General features: G+C 41.9%; 2 protein-coding genes across 8 annotated transcripts in view; both read right to left on the reverse strand.

Moving 5' to 3' along the window:
* Positions 1-2,538: 2,538 nt before the first annotated feature.
* Positions 2,539-8,191, reverse strand: kcnj8 (potassium inwardly rectifying channel subfamily J member 8). The gene is made up of 6 exons (XM_008291926.1): positions 7,702-8,191; positions 6,922-7,070; positions 5,040-5,200; positions 4,483-4,622; positions 4,126-4,342; positions 2,539-3,437 (listed from the first exon to the last, which is right to left on the reverse strand). The coding sequence occupies exons 1-6, from the start codon at positions 8,046-8,048 to the stop codon at positions 3,192-3,194; spliced, it is 1,260 nt and encodes a 419-aa protein (XP_008290148.1). The 5' UTR covers positions 8,049-8,191; the 3' UTR covers positions 2,539-3,191.
* A 1,192-nt stretch (positions 8,192-9,383) lies between these two features.
* The window catches only part of abcc9 (ATP-binding cassette, sub-family C (CFTR/MRP), member 9), a 74,218-nt gene continuing 65,713 nt past the window's right edge, over positions 9,384-17,888 (reverse strand). For 3 of the 7 annotated variants that reach the window (XR_520563.1, XR_520562.1, XR_520561.1), the window contains exons 40-41: positions 16,696-16,990; positions 14,681-14,767 (exon numbers count right to left, since the gene is read on the reverse strand). Coding sequence is in view for 3 of the 7 variants with exons in the window: in XM_008291928.1 (XP_008290150.1) it covers positions 14,630-14,767 (138 nt within the window). In the remaining 4 variants the exon portion in view is untranslated. Of the gene's footprint in view, positions 14,768-16,695; positions 16,991-17,888 lie in introns of all 7 variants that reach the window. The other 4 variants (XM_008291928.1, XM_008291929.1, XM_008291927.1 and 1 more) reach the window with 2 other exon arrangements.

Below are 17,888 nucleotides of genomic sequence, written 5' to 3' on the forward strand. Positions count from 1 at the left end.
ATTATTAGAATAGATAATAAATGAAAAAAATCTTGTTTTGTAGAACAAATAATCTGCTAAATTCTTACATTATTAGTTATAATAGCAAATAAAATGTTGATTTTAAAATTGTATTTGTTGTAATAAATATTGAATATTTTACCAGTTTATGTTTTATGATGATAAATAATTTAAAAAATGATAAATAAATCAAATGTTTTTTATTAGTATTAGAAATGTTGCAAATATTATTTGTATTTATTTATTAATTCTCCCTCAAAGTAGGAATTATGTCACTATGACTTTAATCACACTGTTTTTCATGAGGAATATGTTTTATTTTAATGTAAAACCATTAATTTCCTCCCAATATAAACATATTTGCAGGTTGCCGATACGATGAACTGCAGATTATTTGGCCTCCTTCATCACTAATAATCAGTTTCAGGCCTTAAACATATCAGTCGACCCCTCATTAGTTCTTCTTCTTCTGTTTATGACTGAATCAACACATGTGTCCACTGGGGTCACTTGATCCGCTCAGACAGTGAAACTATATTTATATAAAGTTGGTGCATTTATTGTCAAACAACACAGAAGTGAAACATACACATTACAGTACAGTGATTGATCGTCACTATTCCCCAAAGTCAGAGTGTGACTTTAATCAATAAGAAAACATCAATTAAACTGTACATTTCCCCCCAAAACAGTAAACTGGGCGCAAAAACTGGACACTGCTAACGTCTTGTTGCTTACTGGGTGGACGGACAGGTCCACGAAATGGCTAAAAAACTGTTGGGATTAGAGATGTCCCAGCGTTTCTAACTTCTACCCAGCCCACACTGAGGCCGACATAATCTGTTCTGATCCATCTGCAAAAGGTTCAGCACGACTTCCCAAAGCCAGAAGTCTTCAATCTATTAGTGTTTGATAGTGGGTTGATGGTTCCAATGGTTTTCTGGTGAGTCAAATACATGCAACACATCAGTGTCCTGCAGGTTCTCATCATTTAAAGACTCCCTCTGGTTTTCTGCATCGCTAACATTTCCATATGAGGTTTGTTTTTCAGGCTATCAAGAGGGAATTTCTTTTCCGCATTGAATCGTGATCAGTTGAGTTTGGCTTTTTGGACAACAATTCACAAAATAAAGCATCTTTCATGTCAAAGTAAGCAATTCATTACAGATGTAAAATAAGTGACTGCACAAGTGTTCACGCCCTTCCAGTCAGGATTTAGTAGACACACTGGTGGGTCCAGGTGTAGCTTTGAGACTGTGTTGGTCTCAATCAGTCTGAACATCTAGATGCTGGAATTTGACCTCATTCTTGGTCGTTAACTGATCAAACTCTGTCAGGTTACTCAGGGACAGAGAGTGAGCAGCCCTTTTCAAGTCCAACCACAGATTCTCGGGTGGGTTGAGGTCTGGACTCTGACTGGGCCTCCAGAACATCCACCTTGTTGTCTTTAAACTGCTTCTGTGGAGCTTTGGCTGTTTGCTTCGGCTCATTGTCTTGACAGAAAACATGTCTTCTCCAAGTCTCAGTTCTCCTGCAGACTGCATCAGGTTGTCCTCCAGGAGTTCTCTGCACTTCACTGCATTCATTCACCCTCTACCTTTACAAGCCTTCCAGGCTGCTGCTGAGAAGATCCCCACATCATGATGCTGCCACCACCGTGCTTCACATCATGATGCTGCCACCACCGTGCTTCATCATGACGCTGCCACCACCGTGCTTCACATCATGATGCTGCCACCACCGTGCTTCACAGTGGGGATCGGGTGTTTGTGATGATGTGTAGTGTTTGGTGTCCTACAAACATGGCGTCTAGTCTGATGGACAAAAAAACTCTATTTTGGTCTAATCTGACCAAAGAACCTTCTTCCAGTTGACTTCAGAGTCTCCCACATGCCTTCTGTTTGAACTCTAGTCCAGGTTTAATATGAACTTTTTCCAACACTGTCTTTCTCCCATAAAGCTTTGACTGTTGTTGTCTCTCCTGTTTCAGTCGCTGAAGCTCATAACTCCTTCAGAGGAGTCATAGGCGTCTTGGTGGCCTCCCTCACTGGTCTGTTCTTGCTCCGTCACTCAGTTCTTGAGAACGACCTGCTTTAGGCAGATTTATAAATGTTCCACGTCCTTCCATATCTTAATGATGGATTAAACTCCAACTCCTTTTCAAAAAGCTGCTTTAAGTGTCCTTCAGTCTTCATGGTGTAGTTCTATCCAGGAGTGCTGGTTCACCACTGACGATGCAGACGTCTTTATACTTGGTGAGCCACTTTGAAGCGAGTAAATACTTATGCAATCATTTACTTTTCATTTCATGTTTCAAATTAATTGACATTACTTTGTAGGAATCTGTTTTCACTTTGACACCAAAGAAAGTCTTGTGATGTGCTTTGTCATTAAAAAAGTAAAAATTATAGTGACCATGATGTAATGTTGGAAAGCAATAAAAGTAGAAAACTTCCACGAGGCGTGAATACGTTTTATAGGAACCGTAACAAACTTAAAGAACCAATCTTCAGAATTACTTTCCAGTTTGAACACGTGTTGCTGAGTTACGCAAAAGTGAAAGATATTTAATTTAGTGGAGAAGAAAAGCAACAAATCATCAGAGATGTTTGGAGGTTTTTGCTTAATAGCTGATTAAAGGAAAATCTTTAACAGTTTAATCGATTGTCTCGCATCCGACGACGTCAAAGTCAAACCATGTAAATGTCTTTAATGTTGGAAAAGTGCTGCAGAGTTTGTCTTTAATCAGATTAAAGGTCTCAGAGGATGAAGTGCTACGTGTTGTCGACACTGTGAACATGTAAAGAAAGATTTCTGGCCACAAACAATAATCATTCACTCGACGTTGCTTTGAGAAAATGCCGCCTAAATGTGTTTGGGTGTCTTTGCTGAGGAGCCGGTTGTTCTCTGGTTGTTATTCATGTTGTGGGTTTCAGTCGGTGCACAGAAACGTTCTGCTAACGGGTTTAACTGGAGCTGCAGGAAATCAGCGGTTCAATCTGGAAAACAACCACACGCCTCCGTGCAGGTGAACACGGCTAACGTTAGCAGTAGACGTGTCGCAGCACGAGTCTAAGTAATGCGGGGAACAGAGAAAGAACGAGTCCGGTCAGGGAAGCCGAGACGCCAAGAGCCAGAGTCCTCCTCCCCAGCAGGAGCAGCAGGGCGGCCAGCAGCACCAAGGCCTCATGTCAGGTGACGGCGTTCAGGCTCTGGCCTCCCTCGGTCGGGGTGAAGAACTGGACTTTGGCGAGTCCGGAGTTGTTCCTGCGCAGGCTGCCGCTGCTCCCGGCGCCTTTACGCATGGAGTTGTTGCGTCGCATCGAGTTCCGCTTCCTCAGCGAGTTCTGGTGCGACAGCTCGCTCTTCTGCAGGGTTTGGATCAAGATGGACGGCTTCTCGTCCAGCTCTCGGGCGCTGCAGCGCGGCGTCGCCACCTTCAGGACACATAGCAGGACTTTTAGTGCAATAAATGTGTTTTCTGTCATTTGGCTCAACTTTCCTGCTTCCTGTCTTGCTTTCACCTGAGATGTATTTAATAGTGCATCATCAGTCAAACTACGAGCTTCTGTGAGTTCATCTGGATAGCAGCTTTTACAAAATACTCGCTCACAGTGACTAGGTTTACATTCTTTGTAAATATGATCTACCTTAAAAACACAGACACCGTTTTACATGCTGTCATCTCATCATACCTGGATCACAGCAGCAGCCAGAATGTACAAAATTCAGCTGCTGGACTTTTAACCAGAGCCAACAAACACGATCACATCAGTCCCGTCTCTTTAGATTGGCTCCTACACTTTGTTTTAAGAGTTGATTGATCTCTAAGACCCCTCATTGCGTCTCTCACAGCTACGTCTCTGACCTCTCAGTGGTATAAACTGGTCTATGATCTGAAAATAAGATTGTAATACATGAATTCTTTGTTCCTCCTGTTGCATTTCTTTTGAGAGTTGGTGTTGTAATAGTAAATTAAAAGGAAGATAATCAATGATCAGGATGAGATTATCAACAGAAAGAAGCATCAGTCTGATTATACACGGCGGGATCCTGTTAAACTAAGTTTGGTGACATTTTGCTCTGATAGTTTGTGTTATTGTGGATCTTTATTTAAAGTTTTACCTTCACTGTGTTTCCAAACTTGGAGTAGTCCACCGAGTACACGCCCTCCTCCTCCGTTACTATGGGAACGAAGCGGTGGCCCCACTGGATCTCCTCGGAGACGTAGGAGGTCCGGGCCTGCGTGGTGATGCCGGTCGTCTCCACGACTCCCTCCAGGATGACGATGACCTCCAGGTCGCTGCACTGCAGCTCCATGGCCGACAGGTCGTACAGCGGGCTGAGAGGACAGACAACACGCTGGAGTCATGAATCTCAGACAAGATATGTTTCTTATCAACAACATGCATGTGTGTCCAGCAGGTGGAGGTAGAGAGCCGTCCACAGCGTTCACTCATGTCTGGTGTGAAGTTTGTGAACCTGGTTTTGTCGATGACGTGGCAGATGATGAGCGGCGCGAGCAGGAAGAGGCTGTTACTGGCGACGGCGCTCTCCGTCTGGACGTCGATCTGATGGATGGGAATCACCTCCCCCTCCGGCGTGGTGGTCTTCCTCACCACCTGCAGGAGACGAACACTTCTAGTTAATAAAGGGCTCATTTATTTGCTGTTAGACAATCTTAGGGCCGCTTTTTGACATTACAGAAGAGTTCAGAAGTAATTTGCAAACATAAAAGATGATAGAAGCTAAAACACAACAAGAACACAGTATGTTCAGACTTTACAGGGGAACAGCGTCATCGAAAACCAGCTTGTGTTCTTCCATAAGTTTAACTTAACCGTCCGAGTACCTTCAAGTTTACTGACATCTTTTATCCTTGGGTTCAGTTTGACCCCCAGCAATTTAAACCTCCAGAAAACATCGTAGTTAAAATTGTTACCTGAGTTTATGTCTAAATAAAAAACTAAAATGCATCAAGTAAAAACACCAGAATGGTTCTTCAGAGGTTGTAAAGCCGAGGTGCAGTGGACAACCACCTGTAACCGGACAGTCGCTCCGATGATCATGCTCTTCCTCAGGTCTCCGATTCGAATCATGAAGCACAGTCGGTTGTTCCTGACGGCGATCACGGCGTGGCGGCTGAAGATCAGCGTCTCGGCGCGACGGTTCGACTGAGCCGTCTTCATGAAGATACAACCTGAGGACGGAAAAAACGGTCGTGACGGTTAGTTAATATAGAACAGGGAAGTCTTTAGAGGTTAATTGACCCATTTTGTGGGATAATCTGTGTTATTTAGGGTGTAAATAGAACTTCATCCAGAATGAATCAACCTGCCAGATGTAAACGAAACCTGCAGTGAGGAACATTTGTCTCCCCCTTCTGGCAGTGAGAGGAATTACACAAACACTGTTGCCGTGTACCTTTTCTTTTTCAGATTGTATTGATTCCTCTGAACTTAAAGTTTGTTTTTTATCTGCAGCATCACAAACTTTTCTTGGATGTTTCACATATTTTTCCTCTGTTGGCTCCACTTTACTCCTATTTGCTGGAACCTACTTGATGTAAATCACATCCACCAGAGTGGGAATGTCACCATAGAAACCAGATTTAAAACTCCAGTTAACTGCAAACTACAGAGACATTTCCAACCACCAAACAACTGACTTTATAACCGCAATGTCGTCTCAAACACAAGAGTCAAAATCAACGTCTGTGCTGTGAATTCAGAGATGTTTCCACATAAAATGATCACACAGAGAGAAAGTTAGAGGAAGCAGAAAGTCCTGGTTTCTGTCAATCACAGGTGCAGGTGAGCCTTCTTCCTGAAGGGGGCGGGGCCAGCAGCAGCTCGGCTGTTTTCAAAGCTACAGAAGCTGAAATGACCGTTTAGCTCAAAACCCGGAGTTACACAGTCAATCTGAAATGAACCATCTTTGTGGTAATTTAACGTTTTTTTAAAGAAATATTCTGCAGACGCTAGACTTTTATTAATTTGCTAAAGAACGGCACAAAATTGTACCTTTAGGAGTTGATGAGGTCCTCTCAAAAAACACATTGGTTTTGGTTTTCTTGGGCAGGAGTTGAAGTTTGAACCTAATCTTCCCGTCTTTTGAAAGCTTCTAAACTAGAAAACCTTTTTGAAGTCTGGTCCACACCTACACGGATATGGGTTTGGCTTTTTGTTATGGATGACACTAATGAAGCACGGCAGACATTTAACCTGCACTGATGTATGTAGTTTAATCAACAGACATGTTCTGGGCCTTAAAAGTAGCGGTTTTTTTTTCATCTTTGTCCCAGCTGATCCTGGATCATCTCAAACATGGTCGGAGGTCATTAAGCATCACAGAAGTCTTTGTCATGGCGCCCTGTTGCTAGCTAAACTCCCACAATGCTCTCTGCTAGCCAAAATGAACAGCCTGTAGTCTGAGTGACCTCCTCCTCTGGTCTCTACAGTATTTAAACAGTAAGAGGCTCCATCTGGTGGAACAACCAGGTACTACAGCTGAGCGACGACACTTGAAGTCCGTCTTATCTGGGAAAATGGTATCAGATTGGAGACATAATAATTGATCGTAACATCTCTGGTTTTGGTTTATGCACTGGATCCAAATCAAAAAAACTTTGCTTTGCTCATGTTTCAGGTTCGTGTTGCTGTTTTTCTTCACAAAGGGGATTTAGAAAATGGTAAAGGAAGGGAAAAGTCTGCCAGGAATGTCAGGTTTATACCCAAAGTCTACTTAGTCAGACTGTAGCTAGAAGGTAAACAGAGCAGGTACTAGCTTTTTTCTAGGCTTCTGATTGGCCCACGTGGCTTCAGAGTTACATCGCCACCTGTTGTTTTGACTCTTGAGTTGTGTTTTTGCCTTTTCATGTGGTTGTTTTTTAAGACGAAGAGATGAAACCTTCCGGCCTACCCAGCATGACAGCGTTGATGATGAGTCCCACGATGTTCTGCAGGATGAGGACGGTGATGGCAGTCGGACACTGTTCCGTTATCATCCGTCCCCCGAAGCCGATGGTCACCTGAACCTCGATGGAGAACAGGAAGGCCGACGTGAACGACCTGAAGAGAAAAACAAGTTTTTTTTTTCACTTATCACTTTGGAGCCAGAACACTTTCTTTCTGCCAAACCGAGCCAGGCCTCAGCGTTGCAGAGTTTGGCAGATATGATGGAAACATTTTTAGAAAAGAAACTCCTCCTGCAGCTTTAAATCTGTCTGATGTTTACTGAATTCATCTTAAATCATTTGGACGTCGGCTCCCATTTAAGGCATCATTTGGTTCGTTGAGGTCTGAGACAAAGAAAGAGTCGCTGGATTCAGAAATCAGGACCAACAGAACTGGTCTTTGCCTTTTCTGTGTCATTGTTAGAAACAGCAGCTGAGTAAATGTCTGATGGAGACGTGAAAGGAGCCAAAAACTCTCTTGGCCTCCTGCAAGAAAGACAGGAGACGTTTCATAACTATGTGGCACAATTGATGTGTCTCTCTTCCCTCCTCTTCCTCTGTCCAGTTTAAAAATGGAGGACGAGGAAGAGGAGAAGAGGAGGAAGGAGGAAGGTTTGGATCAAGTGAGGATGGACAGAAAGGAGGCCGGTGCGCGCAAAAAGTGCAGAAAAAAACACACTTTAACCAAACAAACTGAACTTTTTACGAACTTTAGTGATACTCAAAGTGGTTCTGGTGGTTCTTACTTGACGTCGGTGACGCAGTGGGTCCCGTTCTGCCGGTCCGGGTCCAGGTCTCCGTGCGCAAACGCCACCAGCCACCAGCTCATGGCGAACAGCAGCCAGCTGCTGACGAACGTGGTGGTGAAGATGACCAGCGTGAAGCGCCATTTCAGGTCCACCAGCGTGGTGAACACGTCCTGCAGGAAGCGGCCCTGCTCGCGGATGTTCTTGTGCGCCAAGTTGCACGAGCCGTTCTTGGCGATGAAGCGCGCTTTGTTCACGCGGTCCCGGAACACCGGCTTGCGGGGCATCCGAGAGGCGAGTCCCGGCAGCCCGAACTCCTCCGGGATGATGCTTTTTCTCGCCAGCATCTTCTCCTCCTTCTGCTGCTGCGCAAGGAGAAGCGAAAATCTACTTTTAAATCCGTCCTCAGTGCGTCTTTACGCGCGGGTTCAACATGTCCACCTGCTGGAAAACGATCCGAGACGCACAAGTCGCTTCGCCTCCGTCGACTTTCGGGGATGTTTCGGAGTGAGCGCAGCGCGCCGCCTCCGTCCGGCTCCTCTGAGGCTCCTGTTGACGTAGTTTAACTTCCAGAGTCCAGAACCGCTCAGACCAGGACGCTGCTGCCTTCAAGGACTCCTCAAGGACAGTCGGAAAACACCACATTACGAGTGAAACCGAGTCACAGCTGGCCTTCTCCGAACTTTTACGCACCTCTCGCAGCCTCCAAAGGACTCAATTTATTGGAGCTCATAAATTTAATCATGAATTAAAACCTTTAATCATGAATGTTAATGGAATTATTCCTAAACGTAGATAAACCTTTTACGGTTTTTGGGAGTAAAAATGGAAGAAACAAGTGAATCTACAGGTGGAGAGGAAAACTAGAAGCAACAGGTCTCTGTTGAAGACTTTTATTTGGTGTTTTATAGCAGAATTGGTTATTTTATGTCTGCAGTTTTGTATTTTTACAGGCATATAGTGCTTAATTACCGATATCACAGCTGAATAAATGACCTGCAGCGAACTTTTATGGCAGATATGCAAATTCCGTGCGTAAAAATAGCTTTTTTTCTATCAAATATGCCTCTAAATTTACTTTAAATGCAATATTAAGTCTATTTTTTATGTTTCTTGTAGCATCTTGCATCAGTCAAGACATATTTTAATTGAAACTGGTGTTTAAATGCAGAAAGAAACTCTAATAATTTATAAATTTGGCAAGATCAGCTGTGAAAATGGTCTCCAAGCTGGTTATATGTTAGTCCAATGCACTAATAATGATTTAACTCAAATAAATAACAATAAAGGCAATTATGAACACACATTTAGAGACAAACACAAACATAGGGGGTGAAATGAGGCCAAAGTTTTGCTCGTATTTCCTGTTTTGCATCAGAGCAAATAAAAATCGATTACAAAAGTTTTCAATTTTCCTGCTCCAATTAATAAATTAACCACGTTTTTAAAAAGTAACACCACCATGTTGGATCTATATTTGCTATCTTAAACCCAGATTTGTGCAATTATTTGTTTTAAAAACAGCTAAATTAAACCTATTTCTTGATAACTTTTTCCATCACAAGTCACTTTATTTCGTCGTTCTCTGGTTTTATTCCTGTTCAGCAATCTGTCACCAGGTGGCGCCATTTAGCAACATATTAGAGTCTCACTTGCAGCAGGTTCAATAACAACAAAAAGCCTCACGTCACTCAAAACCATTTTATTATCATTTCAAGTGTAAAAAAAGAAGAAGAAAGAAATCAGGCACACATAAGAACAGCTCTCTACATGTTCAAACCCTTCGATATACAGGCGACTACAAACACAATGTACAGACGTTTAAAAAACCCTCCAAACTCCACCTGCACCTGTAAAGAAAAACACGTTTAAGTTGCATTCTTTGACAGTCGGATGTGCGTTCAGATCTGCATAGCTCTGACCACGAGTGCATAACGTTATGTGCAAAGGCAGAATTTTAAGTTTCCGCCGATTTGCTGCGTTTAAAATATGAAAGTTTGTGTTTTTTGTTCCCTAAAACTAAACAAAAAATGTCTGAAATCGGCTCTAAAAAGAGTCTTCGAGCAGGAAGTGAGTGCAAACTGTAACGCGAGGAAGAAAGATGCAAAAAAAACCACACATTTTCCTCATAAAACAGCGTCTGATGCTGCTTCAGAGACGGTTCGTGGACTTTACAAGGCAGCGGCGAACACACGGTTCATGCTGAACACAAAACTCTACAAAAAGGCAGCTGAATTAGGTTTAAAGAAGAGAAGCAGCATTAAGTCTTTAGCTCGGGAGGTGAAGGAGGACTTGGAGAACCTGCAGTGGATCAGAGGAAGGTGGAAACTTTGGAGAAGAAAGAAGAAATGTGGAGCTTAAACCCCACCGAGCTGGAAAGTGGCAGCTTGTTGAGATGAAGAGTACGATATAGTTTTAAAAAAAAGCTAAAATATTCTGTATTCATTCTGTACAGTACAAGTCATTTAAAAAACCTCATCCAAAAGCTAAGTAAGTATAGTTAATGTACAATAATACAAAGGGACAATAGCACCGCTCCCAGAGAGACGAGAGATTCTAGAAAAACCTGTGATCAAGATGCAGCGACGGAAGTGTTCAGGACAGAAAAACTGATCGATGTGATGAATATGAACGTGGAGAACGTGATATAACAAGTTTCGGCTCGTGTAAACTTTCACCAGAAACAGAAAGTTGGACTAGAAACGGTGAGTTTATACTGGGATGCTCCATTTTTACAAAAATTAACTAAAAGGAATCTCATTTAAACTGAAAAACTGTTTAAAAGTGACAGTTTTCAGGCAGGTTCTGGACTTTTCTACTGTGCAGAATCTTGTAATTATCAGAATTTCTCTCTAGATCTTGTTCAGATGTGTCTAAACGCAGAACAAGACGACTGTTAACCAACACCGGTTGGTTGATTATATTAACTGGGACGTGTAACTGCTGCACAAATTAAACTAATTAGAATTAACGTGTCATTTTGTGAACTTTGAAGCTGCTGGCAGGTAGATTTTGTTAACTGTGAACAGACTCAGGTTAGCCGTTTCCCTTCTGTTTCCAGTTCCTTATGCTAAGCTAGGCTAAGCTAGGCTAACCGGTCGCTGGATGTAGTTTTATATTCACCGTTCAGACACTGAAACTGCACCAGAAATTAGAAATAAAAACTCTTCCACAACTTTGTGTGCGTAAAAAGCTCACCTGCTCTGAAGTTTCTCGGCTTAATCAATGCAAACTGTGTAATAATTAAAAAATCGAATGTACAAGATTGTGTTATCTTGCGCAAATTCAAACTTTAAGTCTTCTGTGTTGACTCAAAATCTAGCTTTAAACTTCTCTAATCGTGTCTGAACATTGTATTTTTAGGTGGCGGCAACATGAGCTGACATATATTTAAAGTTCTCCTTTTAGCTCGACTTTGGTCTCCACCGACTACTAATAGTTTTCTTCCAGCTATTTGCTAACTGTGTCTGGCTGCTCATCAAGTGGCTAAAAATAAAAACAATGAGCTCAAAAGGGGCTAAAATACTGGACAGAAGTGCTAATCCTCTTTGGGTTTGACAGCTACTACGTGGTTAAGTTTGAGCTTTCGTTAGCTGGAGTCGATTGAACGCCTCCAAACCTCCAAAGTGAAGCATCTCCGGCTCCAGGAGCTTCTGTTGGGCGTCTATTGTCCCCAAAAGGTTACAAGTTCAGCAAAGCATGACAGACAGACAGCAGGTTCAGCGGCTGCAGCCGAGACACCGACAGTGTTTGTACTAATGTAGGAGCAGAAGTAAAACCGACAGAACGAAGGTGGAACAAGACCAGAACCAGCAAAGTTTAGCTTCAGAACTCGTGTTTGTTCATGTTTTTATCTGATGAAAAGTCGAAGATGTTTTGGGGAAAACACTCTAGCCGAAGATTTGTCAGAGAGCACACATGAAGCATTTTGTGGAAAAAGCTCATTTTGGTTTGTTTCTGGTCCGTTTCCACTTTAAACACCAAAGTTTGTTGGAGACACTTGACTTTCTTGAAGCTCTTTCACCCTGACCGTCTCACTTCGTTGACACAGATGAGGATTTTGCGAAGTCGACATCATCCGCCGTTGAAAAATAGGAAAAAAAAGACGTACAAGTCGACCTCCTGGTGGTGATTCCTGGCAGAATGAGGACGTTTTAAGGTCTGAAGTCTCCTCTTTGGCCAAAAAAAATCCACTTCATCCTCCAACATGATGTAAACGTTTCCTCGGGCGGACATGAAGCGGCGGCGACAGCTTTGTCATTTCTGTCGGTTTTACCTCCACGGCAGAACTCAACATCAAAATGTAGCGCGGAATAAACCAAAATATTAACATTTAAAATCCTTTCCAGTGAGTCGGATTTCATGATATAAAAACACTGACGAGGATTTTAAAAATAAAATATTTGTTCCTTCTTTATATTTGCTTAATAAAAGTGCTAAAAAATATAAACCGATACAGAAAGTGGTGCATAAATCTAAATGATAAGAAATGTTTTTTACACAAGATAATTAAAGACATCATATAAAAGAGCTCAGACTATTTCATAAACGATTCTCTACACACCATCTGAAGTTAAACCGTTTTCACTGTCACAAAACCTGAAATTAAATCAGTTCTATTCGAATAACCTAGATAAAACTAAACTTTTCTGTCTGTCCATAAATCCCACAGAAAGACCAAAACCAGCAATACGCGAGTCTGTCTCTCAGTTGGAGCTGCTGCTATCGATAGCTAACATAGCGACAGTTATTGCTAGCGGTTTGCTCGTTAGCCGGTCAATAACACAGAACAGGTTAAGTCGACAAACCTGCCTCATATTTATATTATTGCTGGTGGTTGAATCAGCTTTATTAGCTCTGATTGGTGACGTAGCGAAACACTGCTGAGCAATGACTCGGCTAGCTTCAGTTAGCTAGCCTAGCTGTTAGCATGGCGCTTGTTGCTGCTTGTCTCCTGTACTCGACTTTACAGTTCAGCAGCCTTCATCACAACCTCAAGACTGCATATAAAAGCACATATATAATATCTATATAGTCAATGATTTCAACCCAACATTTAACTTGATTTAATGCTAATGCTAATGCTAAATGCATTGACTGAAGGTTTTCTGCTGCCAAGCTAAAGCACTGACGCTACTGCAGCAGGCTAGCTTAGCTGTGCTCAGCGTTTTGGAGGTATTTCACCATAAATAATCTCAAACTTTGGGCATTTTTGGTGTTTTTTTCTTGCTGGTTTCTCATTTTCACCTTCCACATCTTTCTTTGTCCGTTTTGCAATTCAAACATACTGAAGCTGGATCCCGAGTAAATCTTTAAAACCACATCACAAACATATACACATTTTGATTAAAGGTTAAATAACTTCCTAAACCAGCAGTGGTTTTAATCAAACCAACAGATAATGTTTTGTGGGCTTCACATTAGAATAAACAAGCGCATTCATGTTTCATAGGACGATCGATTCATTGCCGGTTTTGTCTTTAATGGGATTTATTGATGGAAAGAAAACTATCCTTTAAGAAGAGACACTACAGGTGTGATATTTCTGAAGTACTAGATGTCACCATGAAACCTCCCCCAGATGACTGTTTACTACAAATAAGGCCTTATCTAATTAAATATGCATCCTTACTTTGCATTAATTTCCAGAACACAAATCCGACTTGTGTCTTTTGTCGACATATTAGAGTCAAAGACGTCCACGGGGCCGTGAATGATACGTGAACAAACTCCCGTTTAAATAGAAATAAGAATAAAACTGGAAAGTTTGAAGTTCAGATTTCTGATTTCTGTACTGATATGTGCTGTAAAACTCTACGTATGTTAACAGGAAAACACATCCTACAGGTAAAAACTTTTCAACTACCTGATATGAAAACACCTCAGTTCATTATTTACATTTTTCAGAAAGTTCTCATGAACTTAAAATGTGCAGATGAGGTGTTATCTCATTAAATATGCATTGATTTGCACTTGAAATGTGTATTTTGGATGTTTTTCTTGATGCAAGGGGGGAGAAATTTTACAGAAATGACCTGAGAAACCTGTGACAGAACCGTGCTTTTGTCTGCAGCGTCTCGCCTTAACTCACTTTAATTGACGGTTTACTAATAGTTAGTCCATTGTTAACTAGAAACAGAATAAGATTATTCTGCTGGCTGCTTTAAATGAGGCGTAACACGTCCTGTATTACAGGAAAGATGTGATTAGCGTCCATCTTCCAGCCAAAATGCGTCACACAAATATCACCAACTCATATCCGTGATTACTGCAAATAGAGGGGAACGGAGTTTCATTAGTGGGGCGTTAACGACACAACAGCAGCAGGTTTTGTTGCTGTGAATAATCCATCATGTACCTCGAGGATTCTTTGGTAGACAGAAGCTAAAGCGAGGACACTTCACAGCGACGTCTGATTGTTAATCGAACTTTTCAACACTGTGAGCAACAGAAACAAAATCCTTCTGACTGCTTATTGGTTGGAAAACTCAAAATATGGACCAGAAGAAAGACTTTAAATTGTCAGATCTCCCTTGAGGTTGGTTTGGGATTTAGGTGAAATCCTTAGTTGTTAAAAAATACTTCCGTTTTCTTGACTGTTTAACCGTCACTGATCCACCAGTATAATTAGTTACTGTCAGTGTAAAAACCTTTAAAAACTCATTAAGTAATAAACGGCGTGTAGATACGTCAGATCCTAAAAAGGCATCATTCAACAGAGGGACTGCTTCAAGTACCGCTTGTTAAACACACCAAGTGGCTGAATGCGTTTCCTCCCACAGAGTGAAGCTTCTCGTTTAAGAAACACGGTTCATCATTGGCTTCACCGGAGTCCGATAGAGGTTCATCCACCACATCGATAAAAAACAGGACCAACAAACTGAGCAGTCCGTCAGCTGTTGGTGGGTCGAGCCGTCTGATTGTGTGTCTACATGTCAGCCTTGACGAACGACGCGAACATCCCGTCCTCCTGCTCCAACAGAGTCTCGGGTTTGTCGTACTCCAGGATGTTGCCGCGCTTCATCACGATGACCAGGTCGGCTGTTAGGATGGTGTGGACGCGGTGCTGGAGACACACAGGAAACACAAAAAACACAGTCAGGACCTGACAAAGCACACATTTTTCTTTAATTCTTTACTGACACCAGTGTTTATAATAAGCTCCTAGCATGGCTGATTGATTAGTTTGTGGTTGTCTGGTTTGTTTGTACTCTTAAAGTGCAGTTTTCTTTAAAACAGTAAGAATCTTGTTACCACTTGCTCTTGGTTCAAACTTTGGCTGTTAACTTATAGAAGTACATGTTATTAGACTGTGAGTAATTACGAGATTTGATCTAAAAGCTCCAGGACCGCGCCAGTAAAAAGTTTGGTTGCCATCTTGGCCACATTTGGAATTCTTCTCGAAAGTCCAATTCTGACCACTTGCACTTTAGCATTTGCTATTTCACTAAGTAAGGTAAAGCCAACTTTATTTGTGTAGCGCAGTTAACAACATCTTCCATCTCACAGCGCTTAACGTGGTAAGGTATAGAAACAGAGAACCCAACAATCCAAAGTTGCCTTTGGACTCCCATGAACGAAACATCCAGGAGGATCGTCACTGGTGGGTCTACAGCTACGATGCGCAATCCCCAAGATAAAAGTGGCTCGTCCAGTTAGAAGGACGACCAGGAACTTGCTAGTTGGTTTGTTTGAAATTCTCAGGGTAGTGCATTATGAATTCATCCCCCAGGACTGGAATGCCAACACTGTACTCTACTGTTACATCCTGAAGCATCTGAAGAAGAACAACCTGTAATTGTGGCGTGATGGCAATGGCCACCAAGGTTTTGGGTCACACCATACCAGACTTAACTTCCTGACTCTTTCTTATTCCCCAAAATGAAATACAAGCTGAAGGGTCACTGTTTTGACATAGTATGAAAGATCTCCCTAGGTAGTGCCTCAGTTGCCTACCAAACAAGACTTCTAGAGAGCGTTCCTTATCGTGGCAGGAGCTCTGGGAGCAGGGCATCGCTGCCCAACGCAAATTTAAATCAGTCTCGGAGCTCACCTCACGTTGAAGCTAACTCCTCAACATGATGGATAAAATCTGAGCCATTTGAGTTCCAATGCCGTCTCGTCAATGTCCAAAGGGACAATCCGAGCAGGTTTAATGGATTTGTATCAAGTAAAGTTGGTGTGTTTGTTTTGAACTGGTACCAGTACCCAGAATCCGGTGCACACCAGTGGCGCTACATTGTCTTTATATTGGATTGTGTCGTGTCAACATCAAGGGTGAACTTTTATTTATATTTTAGGTATTTCAGTGTGTCAGAGACATATTCAACAAGCATTCCTTATCACTTGTTCCAATGTGACTGTAAGTGGATATAAAGGACATGCATATTTGCTGCCATACTTGAGGCTATCACTGATGCTTTAGCTAAGAGTCCAACGTTAAGGACATTCTTGGGTGAAACTGAAGATCTAAATCTCCCAACATAACTGGGTCCACCTTGGAAACCCCTTCAAAAAAGCTAATGTTGAAGGAAATGTCAAATGTACTGCGTACCTAAACCCAAACAAGCAGCTTGATGGTGCTTCTATGGAGAACTTTACAAGTTTTATTTAAAACCTGAGCTCCCTATGTAGTGTTTAAATTTAAAGAGCCCATAATATGCACATTTACAGGACTGTCATTGTTTTTTGAGGTCTGTTAGAAGATGTTTACGTTCTTTAAATGTTAAGAAACACGTTATTTTTCTTATGCTGTACATCGGTTACAAACGTGTTCCATGGTGAAGAAAACACTGGACTTCAAATGAGGCAGATAAGAAGCAGTTTTTCTCCGTTTGGCGCTGACTTTAGATTCACAAAAAAGCTAAGGGAAAAGGAAAACCCCAAAAGCATCCTATGGGCTCTTTAAATGGCAGTATACTGCAGGCAGTAGCCAGAAGTATCATGAAGTATCAGTGAGAAAGCATGCAGTAGTTGTTTTCATCTTGTACCAACCAGGCTGTCAGTGGCAGTAAGGCTTCAGCAGACCCAGACTCAGACTCCAGCTCTGACTCGACCAGGAAAAGCAGGAACAAACAGAAAGAGATGGAAAAACGGCAGAAAGGCGGGAAAACGGTCAGGCAGAGCCAAAGCGGTCTGCGCTGATCCGGGTCTACTTGTGAGTCCTCACTAGCACACTGAAGAGGCTGTCCTCCTGTGCTAGCAGGTTCGGACCCGAGTCACTTTCCACCAAGATCCCTGAGGAGAAGACCAACACCTGCTCGGCGTCCAAGATAGAGGACACACGATGCTGGTGGCAGGATGAAGGGAGGGATGAACAGAGAAGAGAGGAAATATGGGAGACAGGAGTGAGGACACAGAAAAGAAAAGAGGTGGGAAGAAAGGGAGGCAATAGGGGAGTAGAAATGAAAACAAAAAGGTGGAAATAAAAGAAAGAGGAAGCACAGAAAATAGAAAAAAAAAGGGGAGAAAAGAGCAAAAAACAGGAAAATTTGGCATCACAAAGAGGCAAAAGTCAGAAAACAGAAAGCAGATAAGCGAAAGGACATTTAATCTGAAGGAAAATAAGAGTCATTCCATAAGAAGATCAGTCAGTTCCTCTCATCTGACCTCCTGGACGGCATCTTATAAAACACAACACTGGTGTTTTGTATAGTTTAGATAAATTACATCCATCAAAGCAGTTTCAGAACTTCTTTTGTTGGTGTTCAGTTCTTGTTCTGTCGGAGATGTTGGGTAATCTTGGTGTCCAACATTTGTCTTTTCGGTGCGACTGGTTTCAAGTCTCAGAGTATGCCTATATTTTTAAAAATACTTTGACAGAGAAGAAATCATGTCTAGAAGATGATCCAGATAACAAATGTAGGTAAAACGGTCCTTTCATGAGCCTGGAAAGTTTACCCAGAATGCACTTTTTAAAGTTTTCTCTGGTGAATTATCAGAAACCAGAAACACATCCAGGGTACCAATGACTGTTTCTATCACTCTATGTCATAGACGTTAAAACTACGATACATCCCATAATAGTGATGCTCAAAGTCAAAGGTTATAACGAAAACCGTAATGAGCAAAACAGAGATTTAGTCTTTAGCTTGTGACCCCTGTCGTGGATGTAAAACTGATTTAATTCGTTTTTAACAGAACTCAAATGAAAGTTTCATGAGTCTATCTGCTGAACTGAGGAAGTT

This window comes from Stegastes partitus, unplaced genomic scaffold (genome assembly GCF_000690725.1).
Source record: "Stegastes partitus isolate 25-593 unplaced genomic scaffold, Stegastes_partitus-1.0.2 Scaffold769, whole genome shotgun sequence".
Classification (NCBI taxonomy): Eukaryota; Metazoa; Chordata; class Actinopteri; family Pomacentridae; genus Stegastes; species Stegastes partitus.